The sequence below is a fragment of the Hermetia illucens genome, chromosome 3 (genome assembly GCF_905115235.1).
Source record: "Hermetia illucens chromosome 3, iHerIll2.2.curated.20191125, whole genome shotgun sequence".
NCBI lineage: Eukaryota > Metazoa > Arthropoda > Insecta > Diptera > Stratiomyidae > Hermetia > Hermetia illucens.
In genome coordinates, this window is record NC_051851.1 from 98,892,473 (window position 1) to 98,911,162 (window position 18,690).

Genomic DNA, 18,690 nt, shown 5'->3' on the forward strand with positions numbered 1-18,690 from the left:
AAACCTTTCATACCTGAAGCGCTGAGCTTCCGGTTTCCCGACTTGTCTTTTTTTGGTTGGGGGCAATCCATCTTGGATACGCATCTGGAATCTAGGACATGCATGCCGGACTCTTACCGACTAAAACTTCACATTCCGTTCTGCTACTGGTTTGCGGGGCTGTTCACTCTAAACGAGCTGCTACCGCTTTAATAATAATAATCGTTGGCACAACAATCCATATTGGATCAGGGCCTTGAAGTGTGTTAGGGCACTTCATTGAAGACCGTAATGGTACACTACAGTACACTGTAGGAGGCAATGTGGTCAGCATTGCGCTCGCCCGAGGTTATTACCCTGATTTTACTCAGGCACTCATTCAGAGCTGAGTTGATTGGTTTCCGACGTCAAATCACGATACAAATTCCACTGGCACCAGTCAGATTTGAACCGCGACCTTCCGTACAACAGCCTTGTGCTCTAACCACTCAGCTATCTGTATACACCGCTACCGCTTTGCGGGGCGTTAATTTCAGTAGCTTCCAGATTTTACACCGTTAAACGGATATTTAGTTCTGTTTCAAGCTATCTCCTTGAGCTTTTAAATCTTAGGAAGGCGAAGAAAAGGTGTTCTGCATTTTCGGCTGCACCTTCACACATAGGACAATAGAGGTAATTCCTGTATCCACCCTGTCCGGAACTGAGTTAGATCGTAACTCGTCTCACCGTGGTTCCGCATAGTCCAAATACTTATCTCTGAGATAAGCCTGTGTGTCCATCGGCCATTCTCCGCCTTGCCATGTAGCCAATCGCTGCATACGCTCACTTTACTTGTTTAGGCTTGCTTCCTGATTCTCGTGCAGACGACTTGCCTCATCGGTTAGAATATCTACCGGGATCATTCCCGCATCACGCATTCTGCATCATAAGCTATTGTTCGGTAGGCGCAACATGTTCGGAGAGCGCTTAATCGATATGCAGCATGAAGCTGTCTGCGATTTTCTCCGGGTTTTACCGCCAACGCCTGGTGCCGCGCAAAAAAGTACAGAGCTGACGAATCGCGATAAAAATAATCGTCGACTGTGCTTTCGTCAGCATATATTTGGAAGCATCCTTGCCAGTGTTGAGCTAATAGTCGCCGTTTTCTGCCCAGTAAGCTTTGAGTGGGATTTAAAGCTCAGCTTGGAGTCGAATACTACTCCCAGGTATTTCAGCGATGGCTGAGAGTTAACAACATGCGCCCTGATGCGTGGTCTTTATGTCAAGACTTGATCGTCCGTATAGTCTCGTTTGCATATATCTGTAATTCGTCGGGGTGATTAGATGTTATGACCACTGCAACGTCATCTGCGAAGCCGTAAAACGCCATTATACATTAAGTTTCATAGTAGCCGGTATTACATAAATCTTCGACCCTTCGTCCGTATCATAAAGTAGCTTCAGAGGTCAGAAGCGAACCAACCGAAGAATCTAAAAAAATCAACAGGCTGCCACTATATGGTGCCTGGGCTCCGAAATGCTTTCCATACCGATATATGTTAAGATAAACTTAATAATGGTATATTATTATAATTTTTAGTAAAACCCCCTTAAGTTCATCCTAGCACCATGAAATGCTATAATATAGAGCATGACCTTACCAAGTTTGGTGGAAATCGCTTCTTTGCAAGACTAGGAACTATGAGACTATGAATATCAATATGACTCAACAGTGGATAATCTTACATAATATATGCATTTATTACGTGTTACCTACAAAGAAATACACAAAACCTTTCATACCTGAAGCGTCCAGCTTCCGGTTTCCCGACTTGTTTCTCTCTTTCACGAAATCGCCACCAATTAATACGCGTCGGGTTCTTCTTTACGCTGTTTTATCAGTGACTTGATTTACAAGCCAGCATGAACGGCCGATGCGATGGTCTCATAGGAAACGGCTTTACGTCAGTGACAGTGATTAAATGTCGGCGTCTTATGGGAGTATGGTCGATTTGTGTTTTATTGTTCCCACTATAAAATGTAGTAAGATGGGGCAATCATTTAATAAACCATGACTTGAAAAGCACAGTACTTTTCTCCCATGATACTTGTTGTCGTCTGCCTTTTTACCCACATAACCATTAAGATTGCCGGGAATATCAGGCATCTTTCTCGGTATCAGGTTAGCTTGTTTGAGGGGTGTATGCTGTGAAGAAGTGAATAGTGCGATTAGTTAATAAAATAGATCATCAAGCGTCACAGAAACCCTTCGAGATGGCGATACTCGGACCATGTTGAGTATGTCAGTTACCAAAATAGAGAAGTTTGTAGCAGTTTTTACCACATTCGCCTTCTATGTCGTATGTTTTGGAACTACAAGTTCGAATTTCTTGTGGAACAGAAATATTTATGCGCCTTTTCCGAAAGTCTTCACGGACTAATTTATTTACATCCTGACGTCGTCCATGCGTCAAGAACCCGTACTGATTTTTCAATAGGACCGGGGTCCATCCTATAGCGTTGATTGAGGTGGACACCATGATACTTCTCTGTTTTGAATTCATCACGATAGTTTTTAAAGTTTTTTTTAACTGCTATATCGATCCAAATGTAATTTGGTGGACAAATGACAAACTATAAATTCCCACGCCAGCGATTATTATTACTATTAATGTATAATACCTGTGAGGGGTATCAAACGGAAGGTCTTAGTACTTTCGCAGTGCGTGAGAGGTCAAAATGTGTAAACTAAAAGCATGATTTAAAAAGGACTCATTTTGGAAACTACTAAACCCAAAAATCTAAAATAAAATCAGGGCGATACGCCCTCTTGGCATGCTACCATTCACCGTAAAAAAATTTCTAGTGACAACACTGATTTGACTGTTCCGAAGTTCCATTGCACCTTGGACAATGAGGGGGGAGGGTGCTCAATTTAAACCGGGGAGTAATTGGGTAAGATTGTAATGATCTCCCCGCCGGATTATAATTGATTTCCCCCTGCTTTGTCTTAAGTCACTCCCCGATGGCATGGATCAGTCTATGCGTCCAGCCCTTTTTTGAGTGGTCATATGAATGTTGGTATGCACGTTGCTTTAAATTGCAAAAGGGGAGAGATTGTAGTTTTAAATGTGAACAATAGAAAATTAATGCGCCGAAACATTATAACTACCATATTCAAGTGAATTTAATCTATATCAAGACCACGTTTTCTTTCATTTATTCCTAAATTTTCCATAATTAAGCCCATCATTTTCACATGTCGTTTGAAAGCTAACATAATGAGGCAGCTTTTCCCAACTTTGCAGATTTGCAAGTTTAAAGTATCGTTACAATAATGCATATTGAAATTTAAATAGTTATATCTTCGAGGTGATGATGACTTTTGCTATTTTTTTGGGAAGGTCAAGCGTTTTGACAATATTTACGAAAAACGCTATACCAATATAATATAACAAGTGGTACTATCCACCACTAAAGTTTATACCATCATAAACGGGACACCCTGTATATGTTCGCCATCTCGTTTGCCAAGATGTTAATCGACATCATTCCCCAGCTGACGAACACAGCATCATCTAAGACGGTCCTGAAGCCAGAATATGTCCCTAGGGCTGTTTTTTGTAAACCGCAACTGCAATACTAGTAGTGGATGCCATGTCGCAAGTATACTTCATGTGCTGCTTAAAATTTTGTTTTGCATCTATCATCACTCCCAGGTACTTGATGGCGGGCTTGGAAGTGATGATATGATACCCAAATCTACACTTTACGTTGAGTTTAAGAGCTTGGAATTCCAGATTTGTTGTCACGAATTCAGTAGCAGATTTGCAACAGTACGTTTGTGGTTACTGCCGAAATCGCCGTCAAGTGCAGAGATCTCTGAAAAATGTTGGCGTCCTTCACTTGCTGGGTTAATAACCAAATAGGAGAGTAGGGCACGTGATCTTTGGAGATGCCGGTCCCTGAATCGTCCTATAATAACTCTGTAGGCGCTCCTCTACGGGTTTAAATCCCCCCTCCGAGCAGAGCTCATTAAAATATTCCCTCTTGCTCCGCTAGATGGCCTCTTTAAGGTTTTTGTGACTTTTTTAATATGCATCCTCACTTTGAACCTGATCGATCCTACCCGCCGTACTTTAAGCTATTCGTCCGGCTCGGTGGCAGGTCAATCGAACGGTGAGCACTTCACTAATCCACCAGTTGGATCTTTTACTTGGAAATGTACATTTCCTATGTTTGGATGAGTCATATACTTTGACGGTGCATTAAGTGGCATGAAGAACTCTATCCGCAGGTACACCTGCCTTATTAGATTGCTTTTGCCACATTCCCACGAAAGTTTGCTTGTCTTATGCTTTTTTAGGCCTGTCTCGTGTCCTTCATGGTTCTGGATGCGCTGCCTCCCTCTATATTTTCAAGATAATTGTATGGTGATCGCTGAGGGTGTAGTCCTCACTAACTTGCCAAAACATACCACGGACTAGTGCAGGGCTAACAAAAGTCAGGTCCACGATTAAGGCAGACCATTGCCTTTCCAAAAAGTACTTACATTACCTTTATTAGCTAAAAGCTATATCTAACTGAGCGAAGATTTTGATCCTTTGCGTTATTCTCTCTGCTTAACCATTCGAGAATCCACGCATTAAAATCACCGGCAACCACTTTGGGACTTCGTATGACGTCCCCGTGACGGTTCCTGTTTGGTTCACTTATCATGGCAATTTCTAAGTTAGATCTATAGATAATCTGCCAAAGTAAATTCGGACTGACCGTCCTCGCGATCTATTGCATTTGGGACAATCGGGTGAGGTGTCTAGTTTAAACCTATACAGTTACTGGTGATGTCTTCCATGCGCCGTGAGAATCTGGGTAAGATTATAATTAATCTCACCATGTCGTCCCTCTCTCCAACCACACTTTGATGGCAAGCATGAACCTGTGAGTCCACCGACCCTCTCTCAGCGTTCTCCGTCTGGGATAAGGCAGAGATTGGTTTTGTATTGTATATATTCGCAATTTCATCCGCTAAGATGTCAATCTGTATTATACATTTCTGAGATGACGAACATTTCATCATTCATGAGACAGTACTGAAGGCAGAGCATAGTCTCAGGGCTCTCATCCTGTACGCTGCACTCGGTTTATTAGCTTTAACTGACATCTGCAACGCCTCTCTCAACACTGGGGTCGTATAGAGCATGACTAAGCTCATCGCGCTGGAAATAAGATTTTTAAAAATTGCCTGGGAACCCCCCTTAATTTCTGCTTAACTATATAAGCAATACACAAAACCTTTCATACTTGAAGCGTTCAGCGTCCGGTTTCCCGACTTATTTTATTATTTGTATAGCAGCGTTAATTACTCGAGACGAATCCCGAAATCTACTGTATACATGTATGCGTGCAGTACTCAATTAAAATGAATATGCATGTATGCTTTTGTGCACGGAGTAAACGGGAAATGTTGAAATGCCCTTGAACATATACATATATGAACTACACGACAGTGTGCGGTATAGGTAATGTTTGTTTAGCATGAGCACACTATCTCTCTTTAATATATAAATATAGCTTGAAGTTTAGAAATATAAAAAGAAAGGGTTTGAATTCTTAGCTATGTACGATTTAAACAACGTGCATCAAAAGTTCCCCACATAAGATGAACGCAGAACCTTTATATCTGAAGCTTCCGATATTTCGACTTGTTTATATCTGCTTTAAGTGAACTTCTTCCCATTTGCTGATCATCTTGAACTCCTAGTATAAAACGTATGTACTGTACTTTACACATCAAATTATTTCTGTGAATGACTCTTGAAAAATAGTGGACAATTGGATAAGGAAACACAAAACCTTTCATACCTGAAGCGGCTAGCTTTTAGTTTCCCGACTTGTTTCACTACATTCATCCCGGCGGATCGTGGTGAATCACGAGGGCAGAGGTAAGAAAAGTGTTGAAATACTAGTCTATTTAAATGCTTCGTCGAGATGCGTTTGCACGGTTCTGTGCTAGCCTGACTCGGAAATGTTGGAGGGTCCTTTTGGAAATTTTAGTCCTTTTCACGCCATTAGCAATTCTTTTCACGTGCCCCCTAAACTAGAGTCGCACCAGAGCAAAGTGTGAGTATCGCGTGAAGTTAAAGAAAAGGAAGGATGGGTGAAATATTTGTTGCTTAACAATTATGTTTGCTCACATGATTAGTTCGCTGGCCCCAGACCCAAAAGCCAGTATTGTCTCTCGTAGCAACAATAACATGTCCAGGCCGCATTATACAATTTATTGCGCCCCCCCAGATCCACGGCGGATATCATCTTTAATCGATGTTTTTCCTGGCTCAGATCTTAATGAAGCGGAGTTCAGGAGAAGTATATTTCATATATGTACACAGCTGCTGTTCCTAACTACAACAACAATTGTGATTTCCAATATCACGTAAGTTGGCAAGCAATCAGGGGCGGACGTTCACACAAAACAATGAAAATTCAATAAGATATTATCCGGTCATATAGGAAAAAGAACAAATAACATATCATTTAAATTGGAACTTACTTGAGTGTATTCCATGCTAACTGCTTCAGAACATTCAATCCAGCCTCGTTTGGGAAAAACGACATGAACGCATAGTAATAATCGTAGCTCACTCCTTTAGCATTCCAAAAACCTGGGTCGTCATTTGAAATGACGACGGGAAAGTTCTGCGAAATGTAGAAGACAGCTGGGTGATTTCTTAGGTCCCAAACCAACTTGAGCACTTGGTTAGATAAAGGGTTAATTTCGACGGCAATCCCTCTCTTCTTTGCTGCATGCCAAACAACAGGATGTTTGAAGAGACTGTAGCCATGGCCGATCCGCGTTGTATTCAAAAGAACAGCGTCCAAGATATTCAAGTCAGTTGAGCCGAACTGATCTTTAGATAGACAAAAATAGTTGATACTTATTATTAGTTATTGTAGAAAAGGACAGTAATCGTTTCAAACACACTAGTTTCGCCTGCATGGAAGAAAAAATGAGAATCTGGAGGACGGTTCTGAAGTTCTTCCACGAAGTCAAAAAGTGGATGTCCTAAATCTTCCTGTCCCACAAGGTCAAATCCTATTACGAGCTTTGGATACTTTGCACTGAAAAGAAAAGAAAAATTTAAACTAAGAGGGAAATAAATGAGGATATGACGTTCCGATACATTTAGCAATCAAGATAAGTCCAAAAATAAAGTAATTTTGTCTTTTTAGCCTGTGGCAAGATGTTTATTCTGATATTACGTGATCATGAACGCCTAGATTAAGTGTTATTCCTAAGTATCAGTTTTTGTGATAGAAAATAGTAAATATTATTTATTATGATTGCTTTACTCTTCAAAACAATTAACATCATTTGGACGAGATTATTGAACAAAATTTGAAAAATTAATGATTTTATTTTATGGAAAACAGTGTCTTCTTAAAATTGGTCAATTACAATTCCATCGGTTCATGAAAAAGAAAGTGTGGGATTTTTGAAACCCCTCACCCATAGTACGTCAGACGATCGTAGTAGGAGTTTCCTTCATGCGGAATGGGGTAAAATATTTTCGGTGATTTGATGACTATATTTGGTGAAACAAATTTTACGCCCCCCTTTTGCATGTATCAGGACCCCCCCCTAAACTCAACGTAGAAAGATGCAGTTTACTTCATGTATGGGAGTCCATAGTTCGCACCTTCTCACCAAATTTCGTGTCAATCGGCTTAGTCGTCTCTGAGGAAAGTGCCTCTGATGGACAAATAGACAGACAGGCAGACAAACAGACATTGAATCGACTTTAATAAGGTTTTGTTTTACAATTAAACTTTTCAGGTACTTTTCAGTACTTTTTAATAGAAACCCAAACAAAGTTGATATTTGGTAATATCCCATTATGCTGAATGACAAAATGACCGAAAAGTTGAACTGGTAATGTTACGCTGCCTATGGTCACTTCGTCACTTCTTCGCTCAAAATTCCATAAAATCGGGAAAACAATAAAAATAAAACTAGGTAGCTTGCTCCTACTACAATATATTTTAGTAGTAGGAGCAAGCTACCTAGTTTTATTTTTATTTAGAAGAACTACAAGCATCGGAACGATAACTATTTTTTCGAGAAAACAAATTATCCGTTTTGGTGAAGGTGTAAAATTACACACTAAGTCGGACATAAAGTGGGGCGACTCAATGCATAAGCTAATAGTGCGAAAACAATGAGATGTCATGCAGATAAATGTCCTTCGTCGTGCTACGACATTGGAAGAATATGTTGCGACTTGCGACATGGGTGGACAGGTTCACTTTTAGAGCTTGCGCAGAGTATTGTGTTTTGCGAAGTATCAGAGTCAGAAAATAACCGAGCAAATAGTCTGCCTTTATGAAAATCTTGGATATTTCGTTTTGTGGTCGGGCAGAAGTAAATACGATTTATTTGGGTTTTGTAGGTAAGTCAATGAGGAGCCTAAAATTCGTGACATACATGCAACTGTCAAGTAGGGGGTCAGGAGTCAATTAAATTGGGCCTTCAAGGCGACCAGAATGAATAGTAATTATTGACTACAACCCGAAAACGAAGTATACTCTAATGCGCTGCGTTTTAATTTGTTAGAAAACTCACCTCAGGTATAGAACAACCTTTTGTCTACCAGTCAATCTCAGGTACACTTCCTTCTCGGCACGAGAATGGTTACTGTATAATGTCCCACGGTGCCTCCCCAATCCTTAAATCTTAACTTGGTTGAACATCTTTAACATTTGCTTGAACTTCATGCCGAAAGGCATTGTAAGAAGCTGCGAATGAAATTCCCCCCGATGTGATTCAATACCTTTCCAATTCGATTTAGCGTTGCCTTACAGCTGTTTTTATATACATAATATAAAAATTGAAATGGAAATTCAAAGTTGGTAGATCTTCTTTAAAATCTGTTCATTTTTCTTGCTTTGCCAACATTTTTATTGCACTTGGTTATGTTCAGTTTCATTGCTGACAGAAAAAGGAGACGTGACAGACATTGCCTCACATGATGCAATGACGTGGACCGAGGTGACAGAAAGCTGTTAGGAATATCAAATTGGTAAATCTCGACGTAAAAATTGGGATTTTTGGATTCCGTTGTTAAGACAGGCCAAGACCGGTTATTGCTGCATCCATGGTAATGCTGACTTAGTCGGGCAAACCGCTTTTGCTTGGTATGCGTAATGTAATGAGTAAGTTGGTAACTGAAACTGTTGAACCAATCAGTAATTATAGATGTGAACTGCATCATGCGTCGCATTTAGGGTGGGCGCCGAGACTCCTTCGGAGGCTAGGTTAAAGATCCCAAAACTGAAATTTAGTTGAGCAATCGGCGGTTTCATTAGTTCCGTTGATAGAATTTTACCTGATAATTTGTCAGGATTATTGTGCCAAGACGCCATTATTTGCGGATGTATTGACTAGTTGATGAAACAACTACTACTTTTTTGGAAAGAATATATTATAAAAAAACGTTGAAATGTTGAGATAGAAGATCAGTTCCGTAAGGCAAAGAGAATTTCAAAATTCGTTATCAAGAGCGTTTCAATATGTTGGATTTGGTGACTACAATCTTTCCAAACATAGACCAATCACTGAGATCCATGAGAATAAAATCTTACGGTGTGGCTTAACAAGTCGGGAAACCGGAAGCTGGTCGCTTCAGGTATGAAAGGTTTTGTTTGCTTCTTCTGTGAGTATATTTAAGTGTACAACTATTCCATTTGTACAAAGCCCGTGATGTATTTGCATTTAACATGTCTGACTACCCACTTCAATGTCATATTGAGATTTAGTTGCAGCAAATTTACAGTGTCAATTTTGAGCTACTATAATTTTGTTAGTAACAATATGATTTTGATAAAACTTGGGGATAATATGCTTCATATTATATTTTATACTACTACCAACTTTTATAACTCTGGGATAAACTTAAGGGGGGTTTTACTCAATTTCCCCAAAAATATGGTAATATGCTATTATTAACTTAATTTGAACAGATATCGATATGGAGAGTATTTTGAGGCCTGGGCACCATATAGAGGCAATTTCATGATTTTTTTCAGATTTGTCGGTTAGGTAGTTTCTGAGAGTGGGTCCTTTAAGGAAATCATCGTTTCCACCCCTCCCACTCCTCGCCTTTTTAACAAATCTCAAAACTAAGACCGGCTTAGAAAAGTACTAATCGAGACTTTTCATTTGATACTCCACATGACTACATTCGTTGAAAAAAATTTTTACACCCCCCTTTTACATGTATGGCGATCTCCCCTAAATTCAACCTAGAAGGATATCACTCACTGCATGTCTGGGGGTCCACAGTTCCCACCTTCTCACCGAATTTCGTGTCAATTGGTATAGTCGTTTCTGAGAAAAGTGCTTGTGACAGACAGACGGACAGACTGACAGTTTTACAGGTCGCGGAAAAATTGCAGCGGGCATGTGATGCCTCTATGTTGCAAGTAGCTCTCACGAAGAGCAAATCCGAACATTTCAAGCGGATGTGTACTGAAGCTGATTCTGATCCATGGGGTGCCGCCTACAGGTCTGTAATGTGATCACTGAAAGGCAAGCGCTCCCTACCGATTACCTGCCCGAAATTACTACAAAACATAGTGGACACTCTCTTCCCAGAGGATGTGAACTACACAAATCTTCCTAAAGTCCATGTAAACCCCGACGAAATTCCTGTAGTGGTAGAAAAGGAAATTTTTGATGCAGCAAAGAAATTCGGTGAAAATAAGACCCCAGGGCCATATGGAATCCCGAATATCGCTCTGAAAGTGGTAGCCAGGTCAGCACCAGGTATGTTTGCCAAAGTTTTTACGGCATGCCTTAGAGAAGGAGAATTCCCCGAGCAATGAAAGCTGCAAAAGTTGATACTTATTCTGAAGCCAGGTAAACCATTGGGAGGCCCCTCCTCATGTCGACCGATATGTTTGGTCAATACCATTGGTAAACTATTTGAACGAGTATGATACAACAGGCTGCTGGCTGTTGCGGAAAAGGAAGGAGGATTATCCGACAAATTCGGGCTTCGTAAGGGGAGGTCAACCGTCGATGCGATCAACATGGTGACTGGCCTGGCTCGCGCTGCAATACCCGTATGCGCTGCGTATTGATGGCACTCGATGTAAAAAATGCATTCAACACTGCAAAGTGGACGAAAATCGTAGAGGCTCTAACCAAACTACAGGCTCCGAAGTATATTATACGCATCGTTGTTGCATTTCCTCTTGGAAGAAGATTATATTGCGACTCGGATGATGGATAGAAATTATTCCCAATGACGTGCGGCATACCACAGGGGTCTGTCTTAGGCCCCTTACAGTGGTCTATTATGTATAATGGAGTTCTGACGTTACGTCTTCCTAACGGCGTGACAACTATTGGCTTTGCGGACGATATCGGGGTAACAATAGTGGCAAAACGCTTAGACGAGATCGAGCGATATGGGAGATCAATTCCTGGTTGAAAAAGTTCGGTCTATCACTTGCTGAACATAAAACGGAACTAGTGCTAATCAGCAAAAGAAGGAAAGACACGATTGTGAAAATTAAAGTTGGTGGAAAAACAATTTACTCCCAAGAGTCGCTTAAATATTTGGGAGTAATGATTGACAAAAGACTCAACTTTAAAAAACGCATTGAGTGCGCTGCAACTAAAGCATCTTCCATCGTTGTAACGATCTCGAGGATACTACCGAACATTGGTGGACCAAAAAAAAATCGACGTCGTCTTATTTCAAGGGTAGTTAGTTTCGTGCTACTCTACGCAGCTCCAGTTTGGGCAACCGTTCTGGAACACAAATCAAACTGAAAACTAGGAATGGCGTATCGACTAAGTGCACTCCGGGTATGCAGTGCTTATCGAACGACATCAGGAGAAGCAGCATAGCAGGGACAATCCCCATAGACATCTTGGCGGATGAAGGTCGGCGTCTCTACGACAAAATGTATGCAATCGGGAAGTCTATTGTACTTCAACGGCAACTAGCACGGCGGGAATCCATCGCAAAATGGCAAAAGAGATGGAACGAGGCACAAACTGGCCGTTGGACCTACCTTAACACTTGGAAATATAGTGCAGTTTATGTTGGAATCAACGGAGGCTTGGAATCAAGTGGTAATTGAGCCGAAAATGGTTCATCAACTGCTAAGGCATGAATAACTGCGAAGGAAGCAAGAGAGGGAGCGAAATATAATGCTCCGCAGCTAAGAACTGATCCAGTCCCGCGATGCAATGCTTATACCAGTCCCGTGGGCAGAGTGGAAGAAGAAGGAGGTGGTTTTCGTGAGTAGGAGTCTCGCACAACTGCATGGCAGGGGCCAGCAGTAGGTTTTGAACCTTTCCATCTTCCAATGATGAAAACACAAACAGACAGACAGACAGTCATTGAACCGATTTGCAAATAAAAAGCGAGTCATAAGCAAATAAATGATGGTGGCTCATCTTTAGGACTTTCTGCAGATTTGGATCTTTTTGAGGTTGAAATCATTGGAGGGAAAGATCGAAATGTAAAAGGTCTAACCAGAGATTAAAGACGCTCTTAAAACGGAATTTAATAGATGAACATTAAATCCAGTTCCGTTGGAAAGAATAAAGCCATGATATTATATAAATTATTAAAACTTTAAATACACGTTGATATATACAAGTGTATAATAATAAGAAGGATATCTCATGGTATCTTTCAAGCCTACGGCGAAAGTAACTTAAATTATCGACAATTGCTTAAGAATTTGAGTTCGATAGTTCGCAAAGCGATACATATTTCAATAGAGCTAAAATAGAAATAAAAAAACTACCTACATCCGAAAAGAAGGAAACGAAATTAATTATGTAAATATAGGTTCTTAGTTTAAATAATTAAAGCTGAAAGAAGTATTGTTTATGTTAAAAATAATAATTCAAGAAAATCGAAAATCATGAAAAAGGATCACTTTTAATTAATTAATTGGAATGCTCCAAACAGGTATAAACACTTAGCCACACTTAGAGGAAACATTCCAGTTTATCTTTCGAAGTTGTACCGACCAGACCGGTGACATAATAATAATAACTGTTAGGGCAACAATCCAATTGGATCAGGACCTTGAAGCGTGTTAGAAAACAATACCGTAGCGGTACGGTACAGGATTACAGTACCCTATAGGAGGCAATGTGGTCAGCATTGCGCTCGTCCGGGATTATTACCCTGATTTGATTCTCATTCACAACTGAGTCGACGTGTATCCGACGTCAAATCAGAATACAAATCTCACTGCAACCAGTGTGATTTAAACCACGACCTTGTGCTCCAACCACTCAGCTATCCGGACGCACTCCGGTGACATAGTAGAGACAAATGTTAACGAAGGCTTGGAGCCTTCAAGTAAGAGTCGCGTTTACTTTACATGTGACTCTTATGGTAGCACGGAGGGAACATTGGCGTGGGGAACCTTAACTTGATGTTGATGTATTTGCATTTCGTAATTTTAGACAAAGTAGAAAACAACACAAATTGACCGATGGTTTCAATTATTCGCCGCTTAAAATAAATCCTCTGGTCGATAACTTCCGTTTCATTTTTATTAATCTTCAGTCACGCTCTAATTGTTTTCATCTCTAAACTAACGCATCGGACAAAGGTCTACAGCACGGTTAGCGAGTAGGCAGATTTAGTCAAGTGAGTAGGGGTGTTTGTAAAATTCCGCCATGCTATTAACATAGCATAGTGGTCCCAAGCTTAGGTAAAGGAGGAGGGTTTGAGGCAATGTACTTTGTACTTTCCTTAGTAAAACAATAATAAAATGCTGAGATCAGGCTATACTAAATCTTACCTGATCTCTTTTGGGGACAGGTCTTGTGACAGGCCGATCAAGAAAATGCATCCAATGTCGTTAAAAATAACATGATCGGATTGAGTAACAAGCCTCGGAAAAATGCTAGGGCGTCCACCTCAGTCGACGCGGCAGGACAGGCCTCGATCTTGAGGATTCGGCAAGGGTTCTTGACGAATAGACGGCATCAGGACGTAAGTAATTTAGTCCTAACCAAACAAATACGTGTCTGCACGCTAAATATTGCCACCTTCACTGGAAAGAGCGAGGAACTCATATTGATATCTGCGCTCTACAAGAAACCCGACAGTCTAATGCCAAAACTGCGACGTAGAACGCGAACGCGGTCAAAATGACTATAAACTTTTCTATTTTGGTAGCTCACACCCTCAATACGGTATTGGCATTGCCATCTCAGAGAGTTTCCGTGACGCCATTAAAGAAGTCGAACGATTTGATGATGGCTGATGAAGCTCACCCTTATATCAACTGATCGCACTATTTACTTCTTTACCGTGTACGCCCCACAGACAGGTTCGACCTGATACCTAGAAAGATGCATTCTGACAACTGTGTGGCACAGTGGTGATTCAGAAAAGTTATGTAGAGAGCGCGATGTTTTCCACAGTGTTTCTCTATGAGTAACCACACAGCATGTATTGCGTTAGTAGTTGCCCAGTGGTTGACAAACCTGGCTTGAGTCATGGTTGTTTGAATGATTTCGCAAATACGGTTGTCAAGAATACGTCCAACAATTTTCATGGTATGGGATAGCAATCGGGTCGAGCGATAATTCGAACATTCCGCTGCACTGCTTTTTGTTACTTATCCGAAGTACCGCACTTCAAATATATTATCGCTTATATTGGTATCAAATTTAGTACTTTTAGGACGTATTCAAGAGACAGTTTTCGGGTAAGTGTGTAAAATTTGGTAATATTCCATCGTATCGGAGCGGCACGTATTTGATGCTTAGATTTCGTATCGATGCACCATTATCATCATAGTCAAGAAACTTGCGATAGAGACATTTTTTTTCACGGACCTTCATTACCAAGTATCTTGGTTGACGTGCCGCTTACCTGGCTTGGTGATTGTTTGTTCTCTCACCGGGTCATAGGTCCTGGTCTATTGGTTCTAGGTTTGAAAAGACAGGCGGATAGGGTTGGCCTGAAGAAAACAAAGAAAACCAAAGCCTTCACTGTCTTTGGACTCTCCCTATCTGGCCTGAAGAAAACAGAAAACCAAAGCTTTCACTGTCTTTGGGCTCTCCCTATCTGCATTAATGAGCAGAGCATCGAAGGCGTTGATCAATTTGTATATCTAGAAAGTGTGGTTTCTGCCAGAGGGTAACACGGAAATATATATTTCCCGATGCATTAACAGCGTAAGATCCGCTTTCGTTGCCACGTCTAAAATCTGGAAATTCAGTTATCTTTACACCAAGATCAAGTTGAGACTGTTCTGCGTTAATGTTCTTTCTAAGTTCATATGTGCTAGTAGCACACAAGCTTCAAGCTTTTAACATTCGCATCATATTGTCGAAGTACGCTGGCCTGATACTATACAAATGAAGGACTTTTTTGGCGCACAGGCTAGTTACCCGTCGACGGCGTGCCCTCACCGGTATTTACAGAACAGTAGAGAAAGAGTTCAGGCGTCTCAGGAAATCGTGGGGAGGGCTGAAGCGCATTTTAGTTGACCGCGAACGATGGCGTGTAGGTGCGATTGACGTGCTGTACCCCAGTAAGGGATAAATGGCAGTCATATATAAATATTACCGTGTCACGGATTTAGAACGCAATCCATCAGGGTACAGACACCGACTACATGACGCGTTCATAACCCGATTTCCGGAATTAAGTCATGTTCCGGAACAGAATGTTGTCAACCGTTGCCGGGTGATGATGAATAATAACCGAATTGCTCTACGAACTAGGCAAAAAATCTTCTAAGAGCTCGGTCTGGAGTCATCAAATTACCAGACTAGTCAAAGGGGCAACACAAGTACTCTATCTGTAAGGTATTCCATGAATCCAGTAGTCAGGAGTAGCTTAGTAACTGGGGATGTCGACCCCTAGAAAACGAATTCACAGAATATGCTGAGATTCTCCCAGACGCTAGACCAAAGATAACAAAACTTAAGTTTACTTCGGTAACTACTAAAATCATTGCTGCCGTTGATACAATTTTGGTCGATCGTTTGGCTAGCGAGATTATTGCTACAGGGGTTCACAGCATCTACGTTTCAGCTGCCATAGTTATTCGTCTTCATAATCAACACCTTGGAGCGAATAACAGAGGTACGTGTAGGAGGACTTCACCGTTCTGGGTATTTCGGCTTAATAAAAGAGTCGAAAAGTTGAGAAAGGAGATTGGCCGTACCCCGCAAGCACTTATTGGAAATCCATCACCAAGAGTGCACAGATGCGTTGCGATCATTGGAAACTACCATTTTTCCAATGATATGCCAATCGAAGAAATCCTCGAGGTGTTGAAGCATAAACTTACTTTATGCTCCAATCGAATCCGTAGGTATCAAAAAAACTTTCAGCGAAGAACTGACAACATCTTGTTCTTCCAAAACCAACGGGGATTCTATAAGAACCTCACTAACTCGGGTCGTGAAAGTAACTTCGATTATTAGGATAGATTAGGTAGAAAACTTTTGGAGAAGTGTTTGGAGCGAGCCCAGTTACAATTTAGAAGCAGCGTGGCCCTCACAACTTATGCGTTCATGCAAGACCCTCGACCGAAATGACCAAGCCTGACATAACTGAAGCCGACGTAGAAACAGCCCTTGAAAAGGTAGATTATTGGAAGGCGCCAGGAGTTGAACACTCACAGCGTATTGGCAAATTATTTTAATCAAATGATTACCGAGCTGAAATTAGCTCCAGAATTTTTTACCAAGGGGATCACTTTTCTCATCCCCAAGGAACAGGGTTCCTCTTGCTCTTCAAAATGTCAACCAATTACTTGTCTTCCTACCAATTATAAAGCCTTCACTTCAGTTTTTTGCGCGAACATCTCAAAACATCTTGATCCTCATAAATTGATAGCTGAGGAGCAAAAAGGATGTGCAAGAAGAGCTTCTAATCGATACGGTCGCTGTGAAAAAGACTGTCAACCAAAAACGAAATATCTCGACGGCCTGTATCGATTATAAATCAGCCTCCACATCGAATTCATGGTTACTACAAGTGTTACTTTTGTACAAAATTAACCCGAATGTGGTTCCTTTCCTGAAAACAATCATGAAGAATTGGAGTACGAAGCTATCGGTATCCTCACGCACATCAGGAGAGATACCAATCAGGGGTGGCATTTTCCAAGACGACTCTCTAAGTCTACTGTGTTTTGGCTTGAATCCACTATCTTTTGCATGAAAGCATATATATATATATAGCAAGTCAAATATGACATATTGTCGAAATGTACATTAAGTCATTTAATGCATATCGACGACATCAAATTGTATGCCAAAGACGAAAATCAACTTCGTTCCTTGCTGGATATCACCATCCAGTTCAGCAGGGATATCGGCATGCAGTTGGGTTTGGAGAAATGTCACATAAAAACAATTGTTCGGGGAAAACACACCGACAACGAAGGATACAGCAAAAATAACATTCGAATTGAAGGTATGGATTAGGACGATGTTAACAAATACCTCGGCATATTGCAAGCAACAACACCTGCTGTGGCAATAATGAAAGCTAAGTTGCTGGGGGAATTTGAACGGCGTCTGGATGTCCTGTCCTGATGTCCTGAAAACTGAGCTGCTCGGGAAAAATAAAATCATGGTGATCAATATTTTCGCCATTTCCGCCCTTCTATATACTTTCGGTGGAGCAATACAGATTTAGAATCTGTCAATCGACGGGTAAGGTTAGTTCTTGCAAACATTAATATGTACAATAGAGCTGGCGAAAAATTCACCAGGCTACTGTCATAACAGATAATAAATTATCTCCTTTGAACTTGAGAAGCAGAGAATGGGATCCTGTGTCGAATGTTACTTCAGCCCATAGAAGATGGATGGGAAGAGATACCCATCCATGGAGGTTACATAAAAAATTTGTTGTTGCCAGGCATTGACATCGAGGCCTCCAGCAAATGGTTGACTAATGGTGTACTTTTCTATGAGACCGAAGCATTCCTAACTTCAATTCAGGATGCTTCGCTCCCAACAAAAAATTATAAACCATCTGCGTGCAGGATGTTGAGCAGTACCGAGTAAGGGGTCCACTGTTGTGGAATATCATGTAAACAAACTATGTCCGCCTTCAAATTGGGGATCATGGCATCACTTCCAAAATACGGGAGAGTGATGTTAGATGCAAAGCGCAATTTTAAGCAGCACGTATAGTATTTTTGCGAGAAAGCATTCACCGTGGGTATGGCTCCAGCAAGAATGATATCGAATGTAAGAAGACCACGGCTTCCTGCAGGTTGCTTATAGTCAGGGTAATGGGATCCAATTTCTTCTTTTTCTTCAGCCTTTGTCCCGTTCACAAGCGTGGTCGGCTCGTCGTGATCGGCTTCGCCATTTGGCTCTATCGAATGCCTGATCTGGGTGCAATCTCGAGGCTTTCAAATCCCCATCCAGCGTATCAAGCCACCGTTGCTTAGGTCTGCCTTTTGGTCGTTTACCATCGACTTCGAGGTAATGGGATCCAATTTGTAGGATCCAATTGGGGATCCAATTTGCAGTGTGCATTCCCAGTTTTGGGAAACAGGGCCGCATGTCAATTGACAATTGAGACTTGAGTGATGAAGGGAAGAAGTGGTTCCCGAAAAATCGTTGTACAAGACCAATAAGTAACACTAGTGAATAGAAGTAGCAATTTTTTGTTATTTCAAATAATGTAATTGGTAAAAAATACT

General features: G+C 41.0%; 1 protein-coding gene across 2 annotated transcripts in view; it reads right to left on the bottom strand.

Annotated features, from left to right (window-relative positions):
• Window positions 1-18,690, bottom strand: part of LOC119651771 (adenosine deaminase 2-like) — a 120,698-nt gene that overhangs the window by 12,897 nt on the left and 89,111 nt on the right. For both annotated transcript variants that reach the window (XM_038055524.1, XM_038055523.1), the window contains exons 7-8: window positions 6,944-7,080; window positions 6,512-6,869 (exon numbers count right to left, since the gene is read on the bottom strand). In XM_038055524.1, coding sequence (XP_037911452.1) covers window positions 6,512-6,869; window positions 6,944-7,080 — 495 coding nt within the window. The remainder of the gene's footprint in view (window positions 1-6,511; window positions 6,870-6,943; window positions 7,081-18,690) is intronic.